This window comes from Sprattus sprattus (genome assembly GCF_963457725.1).
Source record: "Sprattus sprattus genome assembly, chromosome: 2".
NCBI lineage: Eukaryota > Metazoa > Chordata > Actinopteri > Clupeiformes > Clupeidae > Sprattus > Sprattus sprattus.
In genome coordinates this window covers 51,330,977-51,357,445 of record NC_137921.1, presented here as the reverse complement: position 1 = coordinate 51,357,445, position 26,469 = coordinate 51,330,977, and the positions used below count along the sequence as shown (strand labels likewise).

Sequence of the window (26,469 nt, the reverse complement as noted above, 5' to 3'; positions counted from 1 at the left end):
TGTTTACATGTGTGGGTGGGAGCTGTGATGAGACAAAAAAAGATCACCTCCAATCAGTCGCCTTCAAACACACACCCTCAGTAATCACCCCCCTATTCACCAAAATGAGAGCTCTCTTAAAAATCACTGTGCCTGCTTTACGGCCAGTATACGCCTGCTTGTATTTGGTCTAGGTGGAAAGTGAACGACTCTGAGCACAACAATCAGGCCGATCGCACGTTTGAAGTCCGAACCCGCCAGCCAGCCAGCCACCCAGGTTCCAATTACCGCTGCCCGCCCAGGCGCCTAGGGAATAAGGCTCTCCTCTGCCCTTTCCATAAAGACTCTTCCTACACCCAACACCCTTTGCTGCCTGACAGTAAACTACAAAGGAGGGGAAATCTGGCCCAGAATGCACTGGGCACAGATCAAGCGGGGTTCCTGGGACTGAGCCGCCGACGGGGGTGCACCTCATTTGGGTTCAATGACGGCCCCGGCGGATTCCATTGTGGAAAGTATGCAGTGGCTTCTCAGAGCACACACCCCCCCCAGCAATTACTCTCCTTAATTGTGAGAGAGTGCATGGTGGGGGTGGTGGGCTATGGAAATGAACTGGAAGAAAAAAGAGTAGGATTGCATTTCAACGCACAGCTGGCCACACCTAAGCGCAAAGAAGAAAAGGAGAAGGATTGAGTGAGAGAAGAGAGAGAGGGAGAGAGACTACCTTTCCTATTTCCCACCCTTTTCCTGAGTCTCAGTCACACACTCAAAGGCACACAGTCTGAAAATTATACCAGATGTCACATCAAGAGGGCTTGGCAGCCCTGCTTTGCAGATGAAGAATTTGAGCAATTCTGGAAAATATTTATAGAACAGAATGGCAGGAGAGTCAGAGGTTAATGCAATAGGCCTGACATGTAAGCGTTTCCCAGGAGTGCCCCAGAATCCTATACGCCCCTACCTGGAATGCCCCGCCAAGGGGAGCTAAAGGATTTAAAGAAGCAAAAGAAATGGGCAAAATAAAAAAGCGAGGAGGAAAAGAGAAAGAAAGGATAGAAGAGGAGAAGCATTCCCCACTTCAGTAGGTTAGGTGGTGGCCTCAAAAGTTGAATTCAGTTCAAGACGCTGATTACATCTGCAATGTTCCCCTGAAGACAGCTGTGACCCTGATCCACACATCTGATAAAGCTTGGCCTGTCCTCTACTCTACTGTGGTCAGTCCAGGAAAGCTGTCATATGTAGATTTTTTTTATAGTTTTTTTGGAAGAGCCATTTCCTTGTCCACTGCTTTTAGACGAGCCAACTGGATTAAAAGTCATATGGGTGAGGTGGGGGGATGTTGGATGGGGAGCTGTTTGGAAAGCTCATAGTGCTGGAGGGGCCAAGAGTGTTTAGATGCAGGGAGAGTGGAGCTTTGCGCTCAAGCCTTGAATAGACCCCTGGCCTCTTTGTGTGGCTTTGGAAAGGACACCCCGGCACAAAGCCGGCGAGGTGAGGGCCGCTTTTAGAAGCGCCGTTTCCTGAAAAATCCTGGCGTCATTGGACCTCCAAGTGTGTCCTGCCATAACAACTGTCTAAGTGAAAATGATTGGGTGAGGACTGGACACAATTGTACCCACGCTGTGGTAAATATACTTCCAAATGTCTGAATTTGAAAAACAAAAAAAAGCAAAAAGAGAGAAAAAAAAGGCTCCAACTGACCTCAAAACCACATCCACTACAAATAGAGTTCCACTGTCAAATGTATCCACTATTTCTCAATGGGATATGATCAGCAGTCTCAGAGGGAGGAATTTATCATGTAAATGAGTTGCCCTGGTATATATATAAACACACCGACATATAAATATATATCTGTGTGTGTGAACGTGTGTGTGTGTGCATGCATGTGTGTGTGCGTGTATGAGATGTGTGTGTGTATGTGATGTGTGTTTATTAAGTAGCCCTCTACAGAGAGAGAATGTGAGCCCTGCCCTGCCCCCCTTCCCCAGCCCTGTATCCCCTCTGCTGGGACGGCAACCTGTTGAGATGGACTTCCGCTGCAATCCTCTCCAGCCTCACTGTATGTTAATGCACGGGGGGGGGGGGGGGGGGGGGGCTACTTTCCCTGATGGAGGGAGGGACAGAGCCAGAAAGGGTGTGAGAGATAGTGAGCACTCCATGGCCTGCTCACTTGCTTGCTGTTGGTCCTTTTATCTGCATACATTACTCATCTGGCTACAAACCATCCTAACAAGTCACAGAGAGCCGGGATATGACCAACTTGCCAGTGGCAGTTTTTCTCAGCACTAAAGAATCTAGTTTATTGTCTGTCCAAAAGAAGTAAAGCACAGATGAGATTCTGAGGAGTTTAAAAAAAAAAGGGATGTGATTCTTAAATGAACGTGCTCTGGCGGTGCAGAAGTGAAGTGAGAGATGGACATCTCACTGAGACGCAGTAACAAACAAAAACAAAAACAGAAATACACGCACAGAGATAGAGAGAGAGAGAGAGAAAGAGAGGGAGAGGGCAGAGGAGCAGATGGTACCCCGGCACCAGACTAGAGGGGCAATTTGGGAAAGCATAAGCCAGAACAAAGCCCATTCACTGTCATACATTCTTCAAGTTGTCCCCAACTTTACCCCTCCCCCCTTTTTGCCTAAAGAGTCCCCCTCTTCCCTTTCACAAGCCCCTCCAGCACAGAAAAGCAGGCCAGCCACTCCGACTTTAGCATCACAAAGACCATGTTTGTTTGCGCTCCCCTTTTGATGCACCCCATCAACGCCAGCCTATTTTTCCCCCCCTCAACAGTGTATGAAGCTGGTTTTCACAGGAAATTCACTCCATACGTATTAAATGAAGTTTGCCGTCTGTCAACAGTTTCATGGAGGATACATCTCTCTTTTTTTACAGCCAATATAAACTTGCAATAAATTTGTGTCTGCAATGGTCTTGCTTTTTTCATTAAGGAGGTAGAGTTGGGATCTGTGATGTCTGGCTTTACGAGGTTTGTCTGTTGTTGTGCTAGCTCTCTCTAAAGTTTCTGGAAGACTTGATGTTAAACATCACAACACCCTGCAAATGGGTCCTCTCTTTCCAAAAAAGTGTTGATCTCTGAAGGCAACAGTGCCTCTCCCCGTAGATGGTGACTCACGGGTCCCACAACACTCACACGCGAGTCCTCTGGCTTTAAAAGCACCACACGGCTGTTCAAAACCACATGTCTGAACGATTACTCCACACACTCACGGGGGGCAGAGAAAAGAAAGAGAGCAACAAGAGAGCATGTCCAGAGAAAGTTGATAAGATGCCGTGGCAAGCAGCATACAAGGCCCGTCAGCTGGCTTTCCTGGGGGGATTTGGTGGAAGGTCCCCTAAAAGAATGTGCAAGGTTGAGCTCAAGTCGCCTGAACCTAGGCTTTCTGGGGCTGAGGACCGATGGTTTTAGGGACAGGACGCTGATGGTTCTGCTTGGTGATGGTTTCCAGGCACAAGAACAATACTTGGCAAATAAAGCCTTCATGCTCAATGAAAGAGGCTGCCCAGAATTTGTCCTCATTGGTACAACACAGGCAAAAACTTGTTTGGGAATATTGCAGGGTCTTGCAAGATATCTAAACTATTCAATTTTACAATAATTTAAAAAGTTATTACATAATTGTAACTAAGCATGATTTAGCTATAAAACCATATAAGAAATAAGAAATTTGTGTGTCGGAACATTCAGGCTGATTGGTTCCAACACTTGTCACAGAGCTAAAGGCAAGCAGACACTGACCATATTCTGCCAGGGCCCTGTTCGTTCAAAGTGTAAATGGCCGGGAAACCACAATAAGCATGCACTGGTACCACTTCAAAGGATGTCAATAACATTTGCGCTCATCATCCCAGTAGAACCCGGCTTCGACTTTGGTCTCGCTTACCAAACGGATACAAAATAGCCACTTTTATCTTAAATGTGTACAAAGCTATATACTGTAATTGCAAACGCGCATTTTTCATGGTGTGAAACAAGTCTCTCTGGACAAAAAGGGTGGCGTTGTCAGATGTTCTGATGCCCAGATAAGACTGAATAACGGCATAATACTGTGTGCTAGTGATAACATTTTAAAGGCATGCATGGACACATTAATTCAGCGTAAACTCTCTCCTGACAGTCGGCTTAACGTTAGCTGTCAGTTAACTAACAGCGGTGAGTTGGATGTGGGGTTTGCTTAGTTTACATTTCCTGACAGTTTAAACTCGATACTGTACAACTCAAACACGCTCATGAGATGATAGATATTTTAAAACATATACACCTTTACATAACAAACTTGTATCTGACGAATGAATATGCTATGCTGGGAATATGCTTTATCATGTTTCGGCAGGTAGTGCAAATATAAATGCAAACAAAAACAACTTACCTAACAGAAGGCAAATTACATCTAACCCTATTAAAAGTTTCCTCTTGCTGTTGTCGACGCCGTTGTTGTTATTTAATGTGGATGTGCCGCCGTTTCTTGTCTCTTGTGCCATTGCCTTCTCATACATGTAATTTTGCATTGGAGAACCCGTCCTCTTCTTGCGTTTAAATCCCAGTCCACACAAAACGCGGCAAAAGGATGGATGATCAGTCAGAGTTATTTGTCCAAAATACTCTTGTCAACAGAGTGTCATGAAGTTGGGAGAACAAATTCCCAACTACCCGCAGGAGAAGTTATTAGAGAGTTGGAATCAACAGAGCAACGAAGCGATACCTGAAGTCATCAATGCTGTTAGAAAACAGTAGAAAGCTTCTAAACCACTGAGTTCCCAGAAGTTGTAGGTGGGGAAAAAAATCAACGTGAGGCCGTAGCTTTCAGCGCTAACTAACAGCCTAGTTTTGTTTAATTTAGACTGAATGAATGAAAATTCGGTGTCGCTCGTTTCCCAGATGGTGCCTTGAATTGAGAGTAATGTTCTGAGTCGTGGAAGCTCAACCCCTGTGTTATGAGTCCCTGTTCTTCTCCTCCCCCTTCTCTCTCTCCAGGCTTCTCGTAGCAATCTGCAAGGCTCAGCCCCCTTCCTCGAGGTCTGCGCTGAGGGTGTTTGCCTCCATGCTTCGATCCAAACTTTGCCTGAAAGTGGCGCGGGTCCACACTGCTCCAAGCGGTGGCTTTTGGGAGAGGGCGCACTGAGAAAAAAAAAAGGATGCATGGAGCGGCAACTAGTGTCTGATGAACTGGCAATCCAGTTAAGTAGACTAGCCTACTTGTGCTTGAAGTTAACGAATGAAATATATTTTTAAAGTTAAAGCGATTACCATGTGGGGCTTATTATTATTATTATGATTGTTATTATTATTATTAATATTGTTGTTGTTGTTCGTATAAAGTAGTATTTTACACTGGTTATTCCTCCATATTTCACGACAATGATGATTTGAGTCGATACATATTTTTTATTATGTTAATTTAACCAGGAATTAATACTGTCAATATAACCGGTAATGACTAATTATTAGTAATCAGAATCACGTTAATTGGCCAAGTAAGTTTGCACAAACAATGAATTTGACTCTCAGTGGCTCAGTGAACTTACACAAAATAAACAACACAAAACAACAGCACAACGGTCTAAGAAATCTGATCTAATGAATCATTACACAGTCTAACCAAGCACATCATAGTTGGTGTGGTGATTGTAGCTTTCAAAAGTGTTAGAGTACGAGATCTCACACAACTCCTTTGAACCATGGCCGGTTTTTAAGCACGTTAAAGGCCTGCAACTCATTTCTCCTCAGTGCATAAATACTTAGACTATACTGCCACCTAATGACAGAAATTATCCATAGCGCCAAATGATAAAAACTCGTGTCCGGACAGCAAGCAAGTACAAAATTATATTCTTACAGGCCTGCTATGATAACCAGTAGCAAATTATGCCATTGGTGCTACTGGTTATTTCTGTTGAGGACCACATACTCCATGTACAACACTATTAGATCACTCAATTTACTAGTGGATACAGCTGGATCATTTACAAAATCGACCAAAGCTATAATGGATTAGATAACATTCTGTTTTTAAATATATTTGTTTAGACTACAAAGAATAAACGTTTATTTTGTAGTCTTTTGATACTCGCACACGTTAGGTTTTTTTTATCCAATTATGCACAGACGATGAACAGACGATGACAGCTTAATTAAGCAAATTTTGAGGTAGGCCACATGTTTCATGCAAACATGCATGCTACATAGAAACCATGGTAAAGAAACAAAAGACGACCAACATGTGTTGAAAGCTAGCTTATTGACAATTTACGGTGATAAGTAAACAAAAGTCGATGTTTTGAGTGGGCTTAATAGAAACATTGGTTACACTATATGTTTAAATATGCATATCTATTACTACTAGGTTATTTGACATAATAATAACAGCAATGATTATAATAATAATATAATAATAATATAAAGCAGAAAAAGAAGGAGAATGTATTTAAAGAGCTATGCGTGATCTTGTGCCTTCATGTAGTGTCTACTACAGTTGGACCCCGCCTCCCTCTGCACACAAGCGACTGCTAACGAAGGATTCCAAATGGTAAAATGGCTGAGAAGCAGAAACACGAAGGCAGGGTTAAGATAGGACACTATATCCTCGGGGACACACTCGGAGTTGGCACCTTTGGGAAAGTCAAGAGTTAAGTGACTTCCTTTTTCTGTGTTCCATGCTCACCTTTCATTAGATCACGGCAAATCGTGTGTTTTTCGTGCATATTACAGCGTTGAACTTGCCGGTGGCTCCTGTACGCAGTAAACCTAGGCTGGCTAACGTAGAAATATCTAAGCACGCAGTGTATGCGATCAGTAAACTACGTAAACGCATGTTAAGAATATCAATATATTTACGCGTATTTTTCCAGCACCAGAGCGTGATAGTCTGTTTTCACATATATTAGTAGCTGATTCAGTGAGATACACTGAATGGATTTAAAGAGACTCGTAAAATTCGTTATCTGTTTGTTGTGAAGGAATAGGTGTTGAGATCTAGTGACCAATACTTTCTGAGTGTGGGTAGTAGATTCCACGAATCCACGGCTGTTACCAAGCCATGTATACATGTTTGCCTTGCGTCGATAGTTAAAAAATGATTATAGTTAATGTAAGCAAGTGCGTGTACTCTCCTGATGTGAACACTTTCAACTCTGTAGTTGCAACTGTTATCGCCAATGCCAAGATGGAATAATTTCCCCTACTGACCGCAAGGCTACTATGACCTTGCCTATTCTGTTTATACCCGTGAAAACACGGCGTGTAGGCCGAAATAGTATGATAAATGTCATAAGTCTGCATGGTTAAGAGGCCTCAAGCGTTCTTGATGTCATTATCAGGAGAGTAAACATGGGTCCGTGGTAACTTTTCTCAATAAAAGTAGCCTGCGTAGTTAGGCTATTCATAGCAAAGCATGTTTCTTCCACATGGAATCATTGTGGCAAAACTGATGTGAATGCTGTTCTGTTATCAAAATGAAGTGGCCCATCGACGTTGATTGATGTTTTCACAAAAACAGAAGGCCTGTACAGTCATCTACTTGAACGCGCAGGTTTGGGCAGGTGTACCCACTTGCGTGCTGTTTCTTCATGCATAGGCTACGGTTGATTCATTTTGTAATTAGTTTCACACTGAACCACATTCATAGAAGAGATAAGAGATAACTTTGTCATAGACAACACAAACTAACCTTGAAATTACAATGTCATGTTTACAGCCAATGACGCTGCTATCGTCACGCCTAACTAGTCTTGCCAACTTTTGATGCAAATCCTGCAAGTATCATCCTTATACAAACTGGTGGCTCTGATTTCTCGTACAGTCTATCCTCTTCTCCGCGTGCCAAATGTGTTATTTCGGAACCATTTAATATCTGGAATTAAATAGGAAATCACACCGACTCGTTAGTGTGAACTATCGAGGTCAATTTGTGGGATTTCAGGGAATTTTTATTGTATTTTCTTCTCTATGTGGTTATAAAATGCATGATTTCTACGAATCTCAAGAATATGCGAAGATAACAGTCTCAGCCCAATTCACTGGAGCGAGTTATGCTTCCAGTTACTTTACGTAGTAGTCCTTGTGGTTGACTTGGAAAATGATCTGGTCCATAGTTACCTGGTACCAGAGTAACCATAAGGCAGATACTTACAAGTATGTTACTGATACCTCCATGATAATTTAGGCCAGAAAGTCAAGTAAACATGTCTGGTTTAGTTTGCCACAGATGGAAAGCTATAAACTATGTTGTGTGTGACAACAATTTGGACCTCAATGTGTGTGTGTGTGTGTGTGCAGTTGGAGAGCACCAGCTAACTGGACACAAAGTTGCAGTGAAGATCCTTAATCGACAGAAGATTCGCAGTCTCGATGTGGTCGGCAAAATCAAAAGGGAGATCCAGAATCTCAAGCTCTTTCGGCATCCTCACATCATCAAGCTGTAAGTGGAATACCATGACTGAACGTCAAAAGAACTCTTGTCACAAATTGTTTAAATGTAAAAATATAGAATAGGAGTTAGTTTGCACTTAAATGATATGGTCTATGAAATTATAATATTTCTTTAGTCAGTCCTGTCATTGAGCTTACCCATTCTGAAGAATTTAAGGCCATGTACAGCCTACCAAAGGGATTGCTTCAAAGAGCATTACTAGTCAATAGATCTAATTTCTCACATTCTCCCAGTTTCATTAACTGTTCGCATGACTTTGGGTTATTTTCATTTCCCTTGCCATAAGAAGTGCTTTGAAACGGGTTTACAAACGTTACGGTTTACCCTAGGTTACTGTTCCTTTATGTTTTGAAGGATTGATATTTAATTTGTTTTAATATTTATTCGAGCTATGCAGCATATTACATAGACCCTTATACAGTAGGTGTGCTATTTCTGGAGTCAGAGGAGCAATGTGTTCTAAAGTGTGGGTGTAATCAGTGCTAAGGTGTATGCTTTGAACTCTAGGTCACTGTAAGCACACTGATTTGAACTGCTGCTTTGAGAACCGCTGTGTGCTTTGAGAGCTCGGTGTTGGCGTGCAGGGACTTTGAAGTCAGTTTTCATTAGCTCTCTCCCACACAGCAAGCTGACCAGTCCCCAGCATGGGCACCTCTGTTCAGCAAAGTCAGCTCGGCTCAAGGATAGGGGAGTGGGGTCTAATCCCTGGGAGATTTTCAATGTTTTGCGTGTTATTTTTTTCCGTCTCTCTCACACACGCTCTATTTTTGCTCCCTTGCTCTCTGCCTCTCTGTCTTTCTCAATCCCCCACCCCCCCTCCTCAAACACAGGCACACAGTCACGTACACACACACGCACACGCACAACCCACGCTGTCTTTTGTCAGTCCTTTTCAGCTCTTCTCCTTTCCTTTCCCCATATTCCATGCCATTCCATTTGTTACTCAACTCACAAACTCTTTCCTATTCTCATCTGTCTGATGCTGATGTCCTGTCAGTGTTATTTTTAGGCCTAGAGAAGACACTGACCAGACTTAAGTATGGCAGCTTACGTGTGTGTGTGTGTGTGTGTGTGTGTGTGTGTGTGTGTGTGTGTGTGTGTGTGTGTGTGTGTGTGTGTGTGTGTGTGTGTGTGTGTGTGTGTGTGTGTGTGTGAGAGAGAGAGAGAATGCTGCATGGATGTGTGTTGTGAACATGTATGTGTGTCTGGTTTGTGTTTTGTGTGTGTTTGTGCTTGGTGTGTGTATATGTACGTGTGTGTGTGTGAGTTTATGAATGGTTCATGTGTCGGAATATGTGTGTTTGTGAGCCTGCATGTGTACATTTGTGTGTGTGTGTGTGCTTATGAGTGTTGTATGTGTATGTATGTGGGTGTCTGCACATGTAAATATGTCTGCATATGTATATTTGTGTGTGTGTTTGTGTGTTTGTGTGTGTGTGTGTATACAGTGTGTGTGTGTGTATACAGTATGTGTGTTTATACAGTATGTGTGTGTGTTGGTGTGTGTGTATACAGTGTGTGTGTGTATACAGTGTGTATGTGTGTGTATACAGTATGTGTTTGTTTTGTGTGTGTGTGTGTGTGTGTATACAGTGTGTGTGTGTGTGTGTGTGTGTGTGTGTGTGTGTGTGTGTAAACAGTATGTGTGTGTGTTGGTGTGTGTTCGTCGGATGGGCCATTCAGCGCTGCCAGGGTTCTGCAGCTTTAGCAGTGGCGTGGGGAAGTGAGCTATAATAAGCCCTTTATCTGCACTCTCTCCCTGACAGTCTCAACATTTTCTCTCCTGTTGGCCACAGCAGGCTCTGAGGCACACACTGTCATCTCAGCTGTGGAGTCTGTGTGTGTGGAGTCAGTGTGTGTGTTGTGTGTGTGTCTGTCTGTCTGTGTGTGTTGCGTCTGTGTGTGTGTGTGACTGTGTGTGTGTTGAGTCTGTTTGTGTGTGTGTGTTTGTCTATGTGTGTGTTGAGTCCTTGTGTGTGTGTGTGGGTGGGTAAGTCTGTCTGAATGGCTATATAGCTCTGGAGTGTTGTGAAAGTCTGTCTCCTCCAATCAGTAGCCTCCTCATGACGGAGCGGCCAGCGGCAATGAGGGAAGAAGCAGAGAAAAGCCCCAGAGAAAGGATCTCTCAGAGGGGATGAGCTCGCTCCCTTCTGACACATGTAACCTTTCTCTCTGACACCATACATCCATCTGTCAGGAGCAGCACTACCCACTCTGCCTGTCAAACACAATGGCCTCATTGCATGTCAGAGAAATGTCATGATGATAAGAATGATTTTCTCTTTGCGGGGGGCCAGCTGAAATGAGATGTTGACTTTAATTGGTTGAGTCCTTTGGGAGCCAGTTAGTTAGCACCTAAACCTTTTCCAATTACAGAAATTTTGCTCCGAAGCCATCCAGATCTCTTCAGAGTCATCTATCTATAAATCCAGGAACTCTGTGTGTCTGTCTGTCTAGGGCGTATCTCCCTGACGGTAGTTCCGTTAGTTATGAGATTTTGCATGTAGCTTACGCATGTCATGAACCTGTGCATCCTTGATTTTGAAGATTTTTGAATTTATAGTTCGCGAGATATTTGTATTTTACCGTTTCCCATAGGAAACAATGGGTTATCATTTCCCGTCCCGTCGGCACTATGGGTAGTGACGTCACAATCAAACAATGTACTCCACTCTTCCGTTGTGATTTTGATTGGCACCCAGCCTTTTATTCACACACTCTGACAGGTTTAATGAACACAGAGCAAAGGCGATCACACACAGTATCTTCCGAATGACAGCCTCTCCCAGCCAGGGTAAATGCAGATTGAGGTTTATAATATTGCAATAATGAGAAAACAAAGTAAACGAATTACAACAGATACATCGGGACACTTTTTTGTGAATGATGTCATAGTCATAGAACAGTCGTCGTCATAGATGTTACCCCCTACGGGCACTGCACTAGTTTTTAATAATAGCGAAAAATGATCATAGAATCATTACATTATTATAAAACGTGGTGCACATTGAGGTTGTGGATGAGGAACTGGTACATGTTTTTAAGATCTACTGTATATTTGAATGAGTTTCTATGGTTCCGCCCTAATCAGAATCTGTTCCCTGTGTTTCAGGTATCAGGTGATAAGCACCCCCACAGATTTCTTCATGGTGATGGAGTATGTGTCTGGAGGGGAGCTGTTTGACTATATCTGTAAGCACGGAAGGGTAAGGCACTTGTCACGCTTACTGTAAATACTAGCCATGTGTCTTTCTGGATGATTCTGAACTCATACCATATGTCTTTCTGGATTATTCCGATGCTGTCTGTTTTAGAAAAATACAATACAGTATTTGAACACATTTGTTGCATACATCAAGTATGAATGCCTTACCACAAAATGTTGTGACTTGGATTGTGCATTTTAATTTGGTGGTATTTAACAACAGTGAGAACCCCATTGTGTGAAAAATAAAACAAGATCTGTCAAAGTTTTACTTTTGGGACAACATTTGCAAGGCATAAATGTGTTGTCAATTGCTGGTCAGTGCTGTGAATGTAGTAAGCAAATATGAAGACTCCTGAGGATTCCTTAGGATTAGCTTTCGGCCTATGCTGGCCTACTCCATATACCTCTCAACAAGGGCGCCTCTGATCCCATAATAGACAAGGCAACAAGCTGCTTAAAAGGCCAAGGAGAATAGCCAAAATCCCTGGTTAGAGTTTTACACGTTGCTATCGTCTACTCATCTTGAGGTTCATCTTATATCGTTGGGTGCATTTTTGTGACGACAGAAAGAGTGATGTACTTTATATCACCAATAAAGACATGTAATAATAATATTAGTAATTATGTTGTGATATGGTACTAGGTTATGACTGTTAGCCCTATTAGCACTGTACACTATGACGATGGCTTACTATGCTCATTTGTTATGTTTTTTTTAGTACATGTGTGTCTATGTATGAGTGCATGTTTTTGTGTGTGTGTGTATACAGTATTGGTGTGTGTGTGTGTGTGTATGTGTTGATGTGTGTTTGTGTGTGCTTGTGTTGTGTTCTTTAACTAGATCTCATTATGACAGAGCAGGTGAGCCTTTGTGAAGCTGTGCGTGAGAGTGTGTGTGTGTGCGTGAGAGTGTGTGTGTGTGTGTGTGTGTGTGTGTGTGTGTGTGTGCGTGTGCGTGTGCGTGAGCATTTGTGTGCACGCATTAACAGTCTCGCTCTCTTGGAGCAGGTGGAAAATACAGAGGCCCGGTGCACGCATTAACAGTGTCTCTCTCTCTCTCTTTTGGAGCAGGTGGAAGACACAGAGGCCCGGCGGCTCTTCCAGCAGATTATCTCTGGGGTGGATTACTGCCACAGACACATGGTAGTTCACCGGGACCTGAAACCTGAGAACGTCTTGCTGGACAGCAACAAGAATGCCAAGATTGCCGACTTCGGTGAGAGTGAAGGAGGAAAGAGGATGCGGGGGGGGGCACAGCAACACACACGTGCATTTTTTTCACACAGGACACATACAGACATGCATGCTGAAGAGGTCACAGTGAAATTTACCTTCCTCCAGGGCAGCGGTGTTAGAGAGAACGAGAGTTAGAGACGTTGCACGAGCCTTCGACAATTAAAAAATAAAAACATCCATTCCAACTGAAACAGCAGCTCTCCCGACACACTCTACCTTTTTAAACCTCGGAAAAAGAGAGACAGCTAGAGAGAGTAGATATAAAGAGTAACGGTAATATATAGACATCGAGAGTTTGGTGGAGGACGAGAGAAAAAGAAAGAGATGGAGAGACAGCGACAGGGCATGAATTGGAGAGTTGTTCTGCATCTGTCAGTGTTTGCTTTCCACTCAGGAAGCTGTCCTGTGGGGTCTGCTGTTATGTGATAGGGTTCAGGAGAGGAACACACACCCATACACTCCACTGAAATCACACTGAACACTGAGGAGGGTGAGGGCACTTGGAGGTGAAGTATCTCCAAACCGGCCACCCTCGCAGGATCCAAAACAAGCAAAAAGAGGGTGGAGAGTGAGAGACTCTCCTCTATTCTGAGTGATTTGAGAGACTTTTCTTGTTCATGTAATGCCATTGACAAAATAGGAATGGTTAGGAACTGTGTCTGAACCTTCTGGACAGTAAAATTAAAGGAGAGTAAACATTCATTAGAAACCATCAAGGCTGGCTCTGACAGTTACTAGCTCTTATGACCTGTCTAGTCAAATGCTTGACCTCGCAGTCCACATAGTCAGCTTTGACTGAACCAGATAACCTCATAGTTTCTGCTGTGCTAATCTCATTAGCCGCTCATTAGATCACGACTCCGGTTGACACGGCATCATCAAACAAACACTCTGCTCCGCCTTCTGTCCTGCTCTGTGGACGTTTCTTGGACTAATCAGGCTTGGTTGTTTCATCGGTCATTGGCAGGTCTGTCCAACATGATGTCAGATGGGGAGTTCCTGAGGACCAGCTGTGGGTCTCCCAATTATGCTGCCCCAGAGGTCATCTCCGGAAGGTGAGAGGTCATGACCTCCATAAAGGATGAACATTTTACTATAATGGACATGGGGCCTATGTTTGAAAGTGCTGTGAGTGCAGTTGGATAATAATGCTTAAGTATGTTGAATCAGGATACATCTGAATGGATGAGTGGAACGTTAGCTAGCACTAGGTTTTATTCACAAACAAAAAAATAAACAACGAAATAAATGCTAACGACTATGGTTCAACTGAGGTGAAAACCATGCCTGGGATTTATTAGCTATCTCAGACCACATTGCTGCCCACATTGCTCAAAATAGGGCCAATTCTGTAATAACAGCGTAACGCAGGCCTGTGTGCTCACGTTTGCTGTGTCTCTCGCAGGCTGTATGCTGGTCCAGAGGTGGACATCTGGAGCTGCGGGGTCATACTCTACGCCCTCCTGTGCGGAACGCTGCCCTTCGATGATGAACACGTTCCCACCCTCTTTAAGAAGATCCGAGGCGGAGTCTTCTACATCCCCGAGTACCTGAACCGCTCGGTGGCCAGCCTCCTGATGCTCATGCTGCAGGTGGACCCCCTGAAGAGAGCCACAATCAAAGACATCAGGTGAGGGGCACTCACAGGTGAAGGGTGCTCACAGAGAGTAACAATCAAAGACATCAGGTGTGGGGCGCTCACAGGTGAAGGGTGCTCACAGAGAGTGACCATCAGACATCAGGTGTGGGGAGCTCACAGGTGAGGGGTGCTCACAGAGAGTGACCATCAGACATCAGGTGTGGGGAGCTCACAGGTGAGGGGTGCTCACAGAGAGTGACCATTAGACATCAGGTGTGGGGAGCTCACAGGTGAAGGGTGCTCACAGAGAGCCACCATCAAAGACATCAGGTGAGGGGAGCTAACAGGGCCAGCAATAGATCATCAAGGATGCCCAGGTAGTGTTTTCCATGTTCGTTATTTGATACACCGATACACAGATGTCATTGTAAACAAGAGGTGAAGATGCAATTTACTCTAAAACTGAGCCCCAGTTTAGGTCAATGTGAAATGTTTGTAGTACCCATTTGTAGTATATTGTACTACGCTATTTTTGATACCACTTCACCATATTGGACATTACATTTTGTTCGCCTCCTCACTCCATAGTGGATCATAGGCCATCTATAGCGAGTTTCCACCAGATTTGGTACTTGTTCTCAATATTTCATCTAATAGAATCCACTGAGCGAGGGATCGGCCCACCCAGGTATTGGACATTACATAAGAAGCCTTTATTTCGTAATGTATTGAAATCTTGTAACCTTATCTCCTTGTGACATGAGGAGAGTAATGTTCTTAATGCCTGTGGTTGCAGCTGAAGAGACTTGTGTTTGTCGAGTGATTGTGACAATTGATATACTAACACCCCGCTTTCATGGATTCCTAACTGATTCCCCCAGAGAGCACGATTGGTTCAAGCAGGACCTTCCAGGCTACCTGTTTCCCGAGGACCCATCATACGACTCCACAGTGGTGGACGAGGAGGCGGTGCGCGAGGTGTGCGAGAAGTTCGAGTGCACCGAGTCCGAGGTGATGAGCAGCCTGTACAGTGGCGACCCCCAGGACCAGCTGGCCGTGGCCTACCACCTCATCATCGACAACCGCCGCATCATGAACCAGGCCAGCGAGTTCTACCTGGCCTCCAGCCCCCCCACCGGCTCCTTCATCGAGGAGGGAATGCCCCTGCCACCGGGGGTCAAACCGCACCCCGAGCGCATGCCCCCGCTGCTGGTTGACAGCCCCAAGGCACGATGCCCCCTCGACGCCCTCAACACCACCAAGCCCAAGCCAATTACCGTCAAGAAAGCCAAGTGGCACCTGGGGATCCGTAGCCAGAGCAAACCCTATGACATCATGGCCGAGGTGTACCGCGCCATGAAGCAGCTGGAGTATGACTGGAAGGTTCGTGCCGGATCTGGGGGGTGGTGTGCTTATATATTTCATTGGTGAAGGGAAGTTGTGTCAATTGTTACCAGGCATAGATTTAGTAATTCTATTATGTGTATGACTAAAAGGAGCATAGGACAAAGAACATTTCCTCAGACATCACAGACGATGTTATGCAATGCAGTGGCTGTCTGTTGGACCATAACATGTTTTTAACAGAAAATCTTTTTGTTTCTTTTTTAGGTTGTGAACCCTTACCACCTGCGTGTGCGGAGGAAGAATCCAGTCACAGGCAATTTTGTGAAGATGAGTCTGCAGCTCTACCAGGTGGACAACCGCAGCTACCTGCTGGACTTCAAGAGCATTGATGGTAAAATATGCTGAGTCACATAAAACTGCTGAGAGACTTAGCATTGATTAGCACTCATTATATAGCCAGAGAAATCTATCGTATGAGCTAATCAGTTCATGAAGTTTATGAAGCTTCATAATCTACTGCTCTCCTCTATTCATCCTTTTCAGACGACATCATTGAGCAGAAGTCCGGCTCGTCCACGCCGCAGCGCTCTGGCTCCATCGCCGGACTCCACCGGCAACGCCTTAGCATCGATTCGGCATCGGTCGCCATGGAGATGCCCCAGCTCAGCAGTTCCCTGCCGGGCTCGCTGACTGGCAGCATGCCGATGCTGGCGCCTCGCCAGGGCAGCCACACCATGGACTTCTTCGAGATGTGCGCCAGCCTGATCACCACGCTAGCGCGCTGAGAGGTCAGACGCCAGCCAGCCAGCCAGCCTGCCAGCCTGTGTCCAGGTAGTTGGCGTGGCCCATAGAGAGGTCCTGTGGGGCCGCCAAATCACCACCACCAGAGGCACAGATTGCCTGTAAGTCATTATAATCCTGAAACTCTACCTTCCCCTGCCTCCACTCTCTCTCTCTCTCTCTCTCTTTCTCTCTCTCTCTATCTCTTTCCTTCTGCCTCTCTCCCCATCCACAATCATGCTCTGCTGCTGAAATGTCACCACCATAGCAATGCAGTATCTTCAGATTAGAACATGAAGGGGTTTGACTGGACTGTCCACTTCATTTTTTTCTCTGGTTTTTATATACGTTATCTTTTGTATAAGATTCCAATTACGTACGACATAATGTATGATACACTATATTTATACTGTTAGCGCAGAGGTTGATTTAAATCACATACCAAAAAAAAATGTTTTTACATGCGAATGGGGAAGAAATCATAGTTTTCTTTTAGAATGCAGATTCATATTTATTTTTCAAAGGATGTTTTATAGAGTATAGTCACTTTATTTAAACACCAAGTGAAGATGTGACCTTAAATATTTTTAGTGAGCTGAAAAACGTTTGAGGAGCGCAGTTATCCTCGACATAGGAGCCATTGAGGTTCAAGGCAATATTGTGTGGAACATGGATGCAACCAGGCTACAGAAATTAGGCTACTTTAGGCACTCGCCACTGCTGGTTTCATGACCACCAAAACATAGAGATTTGATGGCAGCTCTGTGAACGCCCTTGTACACGGGTATGAGTTGCCACGTCGAAATGTTTTGGTTATAGATGAGAGACTCTTGGATTATCTCATTAAACACTAGATCTCAAAGGGGAAATGATTGTTTTATTATCATTTTCTGTCTGAACCTTCGACGGGCCCGTAATCCCCCCACCCCCCCATCGAAGGTATTCTATGATGGCTGTGCACAAACTGAACTAAGAAAGCACAAGGTCTTGTGGTCAACATAGCACTCTTTGAAATGGACAGGTTATATATAGCTAGTGAGGACCACAGAACATATGACGATGCGGTGTGGTCTTTCATAGAACACGACACGTATAGTTTCATTGTATTATATCCCATATAATGGCCTTCAGCATAACGCACCGGTATAATTATGTAGCCTCACAAAGCTTGATAGTAACAGTCGCCACAGGGGATCTGGATTTGACCAAGTGCTGCCTCCAGAGTGTCTAGCAATCTGAGCAAAATGTATGCTAAATTCACAGCCCCTTTACAAGAGGAAACGGTGGTGTCTGTGTGCCTGTAGCCTTTTTTGTAAGCCTGGGACAGAAGTACTAGCCAAGGGCCAAAAAACGAGAGCCACGGTAACCTTCCTCCAGTTGCCTTAAAAAAAAAAACTAAAAAAAACTGTGTGTGTTGTCGTTCCTGACTCAGAATACATTGTTGTTTAATTGTGGTCTTGAAGTAGAGATTATCTATTAGCGCTGTTTATTTATTTACACTATTTAACCTCACGCGGGGGAGTTGTTACTGTGAATCTAAATGACTTAAGAGGCAGTGATAGGCCCGCTGTCTGTAGGGTTTATTGTTTGTTTCTCTGTGCCAACAACTTAGCTGACTGAGTCACCACAGAACCAGGCGAAACTGTGCAAAGATGTTGGGATGAAGGATGTCACTAAGGCGCCGCCAGACTAAGTGGCCTTGGTGAATTAGAGGCTTTAAAACACTGTTCAACCTAGGACGTACACTTATGTAACACATATGGCAGACGGGTTAGATGTTTATGTCAAACTATTGTATCAGTACAAAAAAAAGAAATGCACGGACAAGCCAACTATGCAGGATGTGGAGTGTATGTTTATGATTGGTTTTGATGTGTATATTTCATTAAACTGATTGTAAACATACAATTCTACATTAGACAATGTATATGTTATTTTGTCACTTGAGTACTTAATCATCTGTGTACAGTCTCCATGTGAGTATAAATAAGGTGTAAGTCGTTTGGATGTACAGCGCCCTCACCAGGACAGTGCGTGCATAGCATTGCTGATAGTCTGGGCCCCCTCATTTCTGAATAGAATGGGTAAAGGGTTCTGTTGAGTGAATGGTGCTGTCTGTCGGTGTGTTTTGCATCATGTTACAAATGTACTGTATAGTTACAATACAAAAACGAGATTATTCATTGTCAAAGTACCAGTTTAAACTGAATGTAAAGTGATGAAAAAGCACTGGAGCTTACAGTGAGAACCAGTCAATAAGTGGGACAGAATGGCATGTATCATATCAGAGAGATTTTGCAGTTTTGCATTCAGCTGAAGCCTTCTTCTGTGTCTTTATGCTTTGCTGTTCTGTGTGTTTGTGTATGGATGTGTGTAGGCTTGTGCATTTCTTGGGATGCAGATTTGACTTTTTTTGTACCATCTTGTTTGTGTTGGAAAGTGAATAAATGCTCTGTTTGAAAAGAGATGGTGCACTGTACCAAAGACCTGGAGAAAAGACCATAATCCCACAGCCATACAGTAGCCAGTTGTGAAGTTGTCATGGCAATGGATGCACTTCGAAAAGCAACCTCACAATACCAAATAGTCAGAGGCACTTTCTTTGAAACACTGCACTCTGCTGCTCAATATTTGCCATTTCACTTCACAATGACTACTTCTATAAGTGAATTTACTTCAGAGTGAAATAAAGAAACCATAGCATAGAAATGATTGCAGTCACCATATTTCCTTTTTTATTTTCAACATCATATTCATGCGAGGGATATTTGTATTTTCCCAGATCTGTAAAAGGGCCACTGTGTAACAACAGTAATGCCAGGTCTCCACATGCTCCTATATGCACACCTGTTTAATGTGTTACCAAAGCATCTCTTATTCTCATTGCCGCTGTGTTAAGTGTGTTGTGTCTTTGTGTTGGTGTTGATGTTGGCCGTGTGTCACTCTCCTCCTCCATGTTCAGGGGGGGTATAACTACTGCTGTAGCGAATTGCTGTTCAGTATCCCTTGAGTGTCATGAGGGAGATGTTTTCTCTGGTTGGCCTCTCTTGTCTTTATGTGTGTGTGTGTGTGTGTGTGTGTGTGTGTGTGTGTCCAGTCTCTATTTCACATGTTATGCACTGCATGGTGTTACTGTTCTGATTTGCACTTTAATAAGTATTTATTGTATTGAAATAAATAAATAAAGAAGTCTATAATCAAGATTTTGTTATTGTTTCGAGTCAGAGGAACATACACTGACAATAGTTGTTCTTTTCATGAAATCTTTCTACACACATTACAAACCATATCATTATGGCTGCATCATTGGGTTTTCAGTATTGAAGGAGACATATTTTAAAGGCTTTTGTCTTTATCCTTGCAGAGCCTCCCTTAGGGTTCTATCCTGGTATGAGCAGAAGCCTCAGGTCAAACACACAAATATACACTGGGGCGAATGAGGGCTTAGCACAACACACCCAGAGCATACCCTCAAGCCAATCTACGTACGTACGTTTTCATCTTCACATAAAGAGATTCTGAGTTAACGCATACAGATTTAGACTGACATTTTTTCACAGCAAATCTTTTGCACCCCCCCCAGATTTCACATTAAAAATAAAAGCGCTTTGTTAGAAGCTTAAAGCTAGCTAATTATGTTAATTACAATTTAATAAGAGTGCAATCAGAAATCTCAAAGAACATTTCAGACTGAATTACAATAACTGATGTTGGTCTTTATTCATCTGATGTAGTTGTTTCCAGATCACACATTAGAGTCTGTCAACAGTTAAAATAAATTGCAGTATGAGCACTACAGTATTCATCCAGTCGTTTATTACAATATGTAAAAGAACATTTCATACAAAAGCACTCATCCAATCTATATAGAAACACCTGACAGATATTCCATAGAAGCTGTATGATTCAATGCATATTAATACTCATCGCAACAGGTAATGCATTATGTCTCCGCGGTAAGCTTACTAATATTTATCCACAATCCTTAATCCATATTTATTTGTCTAGTTTATCTCTATCCTTTTCTCTCTCGCACACAAAGCACTAAACAAAACAAAACTTTACAAAATACACCTGCATGCATAAACAGTATGAAGTCACATTTAGGGGGGGGGGGGGGGACCCATCCACTCCCTTGCTGCAGCAGCTTAGGAATGTGTGAGTGTTTGGCCCAGTAGCCGGTGGGTACGTGGCATCCGAAGCATGTCATCCTTGAGAGAGATTTTTTTATCCAGCACAGGCAGGTATGGAAACAAATGATTGATGATCCACATGACTGATGGTCCATGATGAATAGGGTTGTTTGTCTGCTCATCTACAGTTGGCTAACTGGAGAGGGGTGAAACACACAACTTCAATTAGATATTAAAAAAGGAAAGAAAAATATGGAAGAGATATATAGCTAAAGCTATACAGAAATATAGGTGACCTTTTCTCCCACCATCAAATATAACAATTGTCCTGTGAGGACTTTTTTTAGGGCACAATCGTTAGGCCCCACGTACTTACTTGCTGTAAGTGTATAAAGATTCCTCAGTGATGACGTCGGCGTAAAGGTCTGGTGGCGGCAAGATGGGTATGACTGGTGGCTCAGCTTCCTCTGTAAAGCTTCACAGAAAAGAGCAACACAAAGCTCAAAGTCACAAAGCTCACGCAGAGCAAAGAGCAAAGCCACCTGGACCCACAACAGCAACAATGGGGCTTTTACCCTGGAGAACGCTATGCTGCCTAACCAGTGGGACTACAGTCCAGAGCTGAAAAGTTGCACAACATCCGGATGCCTGAGTGTGTGACTGTTGTTGGCTGCATGTTTGTGTGTGTCTATGTGTGTGCGTGTGTGAGTGTGTGTGTGTGTGTGTGTGTGTGTGTGTGGGGGGGGGGGGGGGGGGGGTGTAAGAAAAGACACAGAAGAGAGAAAGACCTACCAGTTGGTTAAATGGGCATCAGTGCCTGTGAACCAATTAGACAGAAAAACTATGATGAGATGGTGTAACATGAGATGAAATGTCAAGTTTATTTTTACACAAGTTCATACATACACGCCCAAATGCTATGTATAAAAGCAACCACAGTGCTATTAGCTACATAACCTCTGTGATAGCAGCACCAAACGCTATCAGACCATAAGACCTTTGAATTCAACTCAAAATATGGACTTACTTGGCTCTTCCTCAGGACTTCAGAAGGAAAGGAAAAAAAAAAAAGGGAGCTGGTCACTAAACTATTTATCCAAGAGTGTAGTATTAAGACGTTTAGAAGTGTCTGTGCTGAAGGAGACGGTAGTTGAGAGACTCACATTGGGTCGTTCTCTGGCGTGGTATCTTCAGGCTGCTTGAAGAAGGTGGCTAGTTTCTGAAGTGCTTGGTGTCGAGCTCTGCAAAAAAAAAAAAAAACAGCACAGTTAAGGCCACAGTTACAGTAACAGCATGCCATCTCAGAAAAGCCCTGCTTCATGGACAGATTTCATCTGATGATTCAGAAGATTGCACTGCAAACACTGTAATCAAAATGATATGATAATCAAATCGAATGATAGGCACAAGGAGTGGGAGTTCTGTAGAGGCTCTATCACAGAGATCTAGTGGGATCAGGAAACACATCGTATGTGTGCATGAGAAAAACTGAAAGACATAGAGATAGAGATCTGGCTTTACAACAAGTGTAGCTCATGGAAGGGTACAGTAGGTGGACAAGTGTGCATGTGTGGAGAGAGAGAGAGAGAGAGAGAGCGAGAGAGAGAGAGAAAGAGAGAGAGATAGGGAGAGAGAAAGGGAGTGGGAGAGATAGAGAGAGAGGGAGACAGAGAGAAAGAGAGAGAGAGAGAGAGAGAGAGAGAGAGAGAGAGAAAGAGAGGTTGGAGATGGAAAGGGCCTTACTGCATGTGTTGGTTGTCTGGGCCGGCATCACTCAGGGTCTGTTCTGGTGACTCGGGTTCTGGGCTCACTAGGGAAGTCAAGCCCACAGAACTCAATATTGGAGACACAGATAACACACCTCTTCTATAAACTCTACATCAAAAATTTACACATCTGTAATATGAACTCAGCAAGCCTCAGTGAGTAAACATTGTAACCATAAGAATCTTATTAATTACCCTCCATGTGAGGAATTCAGAAGGGCTTGATGGTTAAAATATCCAGCTAATTAGCTGACGCAATCTATTGTTTCCCAGGAAGAATAAGAATCAAAGTAATACAATCTGAATAAAACTAATAAAACGATAAGATTTGTTCAAGTGTTGAGTTTCACTTACTTGACTCTGACATGGACAGCATGCTGTATGGGCCACTGCACAAGGAGAAACAAAAAATGTTCAGTTGAACAAAGAGTAGTAACTATTTAAAGTACTAAGTGGAACACACACACACTGGCATAAACATATGTTTAAACACAGTCTGGTACTCACTTGTCAGTAATGTCAGTGAGTTCAGTGGGAGAGAGTGGTTCTTGCTCATCATCGTCATTCCACTCGTCATCGTCATCTGAAACTGGGGATGGGAAAGATAGCATCTCTTTACAAATGTGCACTATGGACCCCTGAAAATGCCAAACTATGAAATATGATGAAATACATGGTATGAGTTGAGAAACATAAATTTGTGAATAAAACTTACAGCTCTCATTTGTCAAGTCATAGTGGTTAGACATCCTGTAAGCAACAATAGTAATTAGATGAATGAAATACAGATCTTCAAAGCAATTATAGATTTATTATGAAAACATAAACTCCAAAGAACTGAACCATGACACAGTGTTTAGTCAAAACATTTTAAGTCAAAGGGTGAATCTAAGAAGTTGATTTTGGGAGGAGAGTGATGGTTGCCATGGTTACCCGCTGTCCACGTGTTGGGTATCTGTGTCCACATGAATGTTGTTGTTAGTGCGGCTCGCTGTCCCCTTCTTCCCCAGCTCCATCATCTCCGTGATATCCAACTCCACACTCTTCACATCGACATAACCATCTGAAAACAACAACGTAACGTCATTGTTCACAGTGATATCACTGAACCACTCTAAGTAGGTCAACAGAGATAACTGCAGCAATACATGCAAGGTGTCTGGTTCAGTGATAGCTGATCCAACCTAGTCTGATGTGGTTTGAGGAATGCTTCTCGTTGGCAGACAAAAACAGCGGCGCATGGTTAAACACAGAAAATAGAGAGCGGGGAAACTCCAAAACTCAAGTCTGATGCCTAAATGTCTGAATTATGATTGTGTATAGTGCGTGTTAATATCATCTACTGAGTGGCATTGGGGGGGGTCTGGGTAACCGTGTGCACATGGCAAGTAATGCACACACGCTCACAGACACACACAGACTGAGTTACACAGACACACCCACACACACACACCACACACACACACACACACACACACACACACACTAAGTAACAAAGACTTACACAATTACACACTAAAACACACTCCCTCGCTCTCTCTTTCTCACACACACACACACACACACACACACAAACACACACACTCTCACTCTCTCATTCACACACACACTTACATTTGTTGGTGCTGTCTCTGGCCAACCATTTTCCTTTAGGGCAGCTGGTGGTGCGAATGATGCTCACTAGGTCTCCGCTTTTGACTGGCAGGTCGTTGTTTTTGCCCTTACTGGCCACGGTGGCCTTGGCCTCATAAATGGCCTCCTCCTGACCTGTAATCTAATGAATAGCAGAAGATGGCAGGCTCAGAGAAGCATTCATACTCAAAGAATTATGGGTATGCCTGAATACCTTTTTTCACATTCATATTTCATTCACATTTTCATATGGAGGTGGAAAAAACTATGTACACACTAAAAGGCAGAAAGCAATAACTAAATGATCTAAGATTACTAAACACAGGTCTTAAGTATTTTAATATGTCATATCTATTTATAACTAATCATGTGGTTGCGCTGTGTGGATAAATAGTTTCGCTGTCTGGATGGTCTCTAGTGTGAAGACAGAGTGTGAGGAAACAACTGGCTTTACCCCCATAGGAATGAATACTGACAGGTTTTATATGACAACATGCTCTACCACTCCCAGCGTATGGTGAGCAAATCTAGGGCAATAAAGCTGTAGAAGTAGAACTACAAAGACACTTCTCTGACATTTTAAGGCTAGAAAAGGGTGACGTTCAAATAGTACCTGTTGGGGCCTTCTGGTGACAATTCTTTTTATTTAGCAGTGGTAAAATATTTTTTTGTGTGTGTTTGTTATTATTATAAACAGACTTCAGAACAATTACTTTCCTAATGAAATGAAAAGTACCATGAAAAAATAACAACACCTGTTCCAAAGTTTCAAACATAATATTACCTTGAACTTCTTTTTCATTTCATTTTCCTTCTTTTCTCTTTCTTTTTGCTCTTTCTTCTCCCTTTCTCTCTCCTTCTCTCGCTCCTTTTCCCGTTGTTTTTCCTTCTTCTTTTGTTCCTTTTCTTCAGCAATCTCAGCACTGCTTTTTCTGTGGAAGCACAGGCACTGTATTGTCAGTGGAGTTCTCAAGTGAAGCCATTTTGTTAGCTGGCTAGCTGTTCAGCTATATACTGTCTACAGGAAAAGTAAACCAACAAATAAGTCACAAAAGTACGATTTACCTTGACTTAAACCATCCAGACTTTTGGGTCTCTTCAGGCTGAATTCACAACAAAACAAAAGTAGATATTTAACTTCCATCCCCTGTATGTAGATGAGCCGTTTGGCATCTAAATTGCACTAATCCTGTAATCACCATTTATAACACACTGTGCTGCCCCAGATATTTAAGGTGATTGAGTTCTGCCACACATGTATCATTTCTAAAATCACATAAAGCTATTAGGTGAAAAGAGTGATGGAAAACACAGGCGTCTCCAGAGAGATTCTCACCGCAGGCTGTGTATCAGCGTAGGGATCTGAAAAACAGAACAGATTAACCATGACGACTACCGTGACAATGCATTTCTTTCTGCCCTTCCAGTTAATTGGGTCAAACCTAAATGAAACTATTCATTGTCTTACTCTGATCAGATGTGACAGATAAAATCAGGCAATGCCCCTAGCTTCCTTTGTGTTTCAATCTAAGGAAGTGGTCCATGATTGATGACTATGTCCAAGTGATGCTCTGCAGACTTAGGATATAATAATTACAATGATGGAACTATTTTGATTTTTTTGATTTAGTAATGTGGCCTTCGAAGTTGCACGCCTGTGCATCTTATATGAGACTGTAATCAAAGGACATTTGATAAGGCTGCAAAAACACCACTACTTCTAAGGGGCTTTAAAAACAATAACATTTCTAACCATCGTCACAAAATGTTTTATGGTTTCTGGATATAGCCTAAGGGTCACTAACACACAGGTATCATGGCCTAAAAAACCTATCTGGGGTTTCTTCCTGTTTTAATATCATGCTTCAAGGAATTTAACTCACTCTTTGGCGGGGACTTCTTCTTGCTCTTTTTCTTATTGGTTGTCACATCCTCATAGACATTGTCAGAGGTTTCAGGGGGGCTGTCCTGTGGTCTGCAAGAGGTACAATGCCATGTTAATCATCCTCTACAGTGGCTTTAAAATGGCAGCAAAACACAGAGCCTAAAAAGTGAGAGAAATACACTGAAGTGTCTCAAGATGCATTTCTACAATGAGGTCTCATAATGAATACAATGTTAAAAGGTTCCAGGAGTATCTTGTTGGACCGGACTGGACCCATTCTTTTGTTTACCCGGTTGGCGTCTGGGCATCTTGACTGGCAGTAGAGTCTGTTGCGTCGAGAAGTGCCGCTGCCTCTGCTTCTGGGACCTCGGCCATCGGAGGTCCAAGGTCTGCTTCTGCATAGTTCTCATCCGGAACTCCGAGGCCTTCCTCCGGAATCTCATGCTCTACACTGACGATGGCCCTTTCCAGAGTGG

The 26,469-nt window shown here is 43.2% G+C and overlaps 2 protein-coding genes across 4 annotated transcripts in view; one reads left to right on the top strand and one right to left on the bottom strand.

The window, feature by feature from the left end:
• Positions 1-4,966, bottom strand: part of plpp3 (phospholipid phosphatase 3) — a 40,465-nt gene extending 35,499 nt beyond the window's left edge. For both annotated transcript variants that reach the window (XM_080860679.1, XM_080860678.1), the window contains exon 1: positions 4,369-4,966. In XM_080860679.1, the coding sequence (XP_080716805.1) occupies positions 4,369-4,507 (139 nt within the window). In that variant the 5' untranslated portion in view covers positions 4,508-4,966. The remainder of the gene's footprint in view (positions 1-4,368) is intronic.
• A 1,529-nt stretch (positions 4,967-6,495) lies between these two features.
• Positions 6,496-19,772, top strand: prkaa2 (protein kinase, AMP-activated, alpha 2 catalytic subunit). Of its 2 annotated transcripts, none has more exons than XM_080860557.1 (9): positions 6,496-6,624; positions 8,274-8,415; positions 11,540-11,633; positions 12,707-12,851; positions 13,839-13,926; positions 14,277-14,501; positions 15,332-15,833; positions 16,062-16,188; positions 16,341-19,772. In XM_080860557.1, exons 1-9 carry the CDS (start codon positions 6,531-6,533, stop codon positions 16,580-16,582), a joined length of 1,659 nt encoding a protein of 552 aa, XP_080716683.1. In that variant the 5' UTR covers positions 6,496-6,530; the 3' UTR covers positions 16,583-19,772. The 2 variants fall into 2 exon arrangements, with proteins under 2 accessions (XP_080716683.1, XP_080716682.1); XM_080860556.1 differs by having other exon boundaries at positions 12,704-12,851.
• Positions 19,773-26,469: the final 6,697 nt, after the last annotated feature.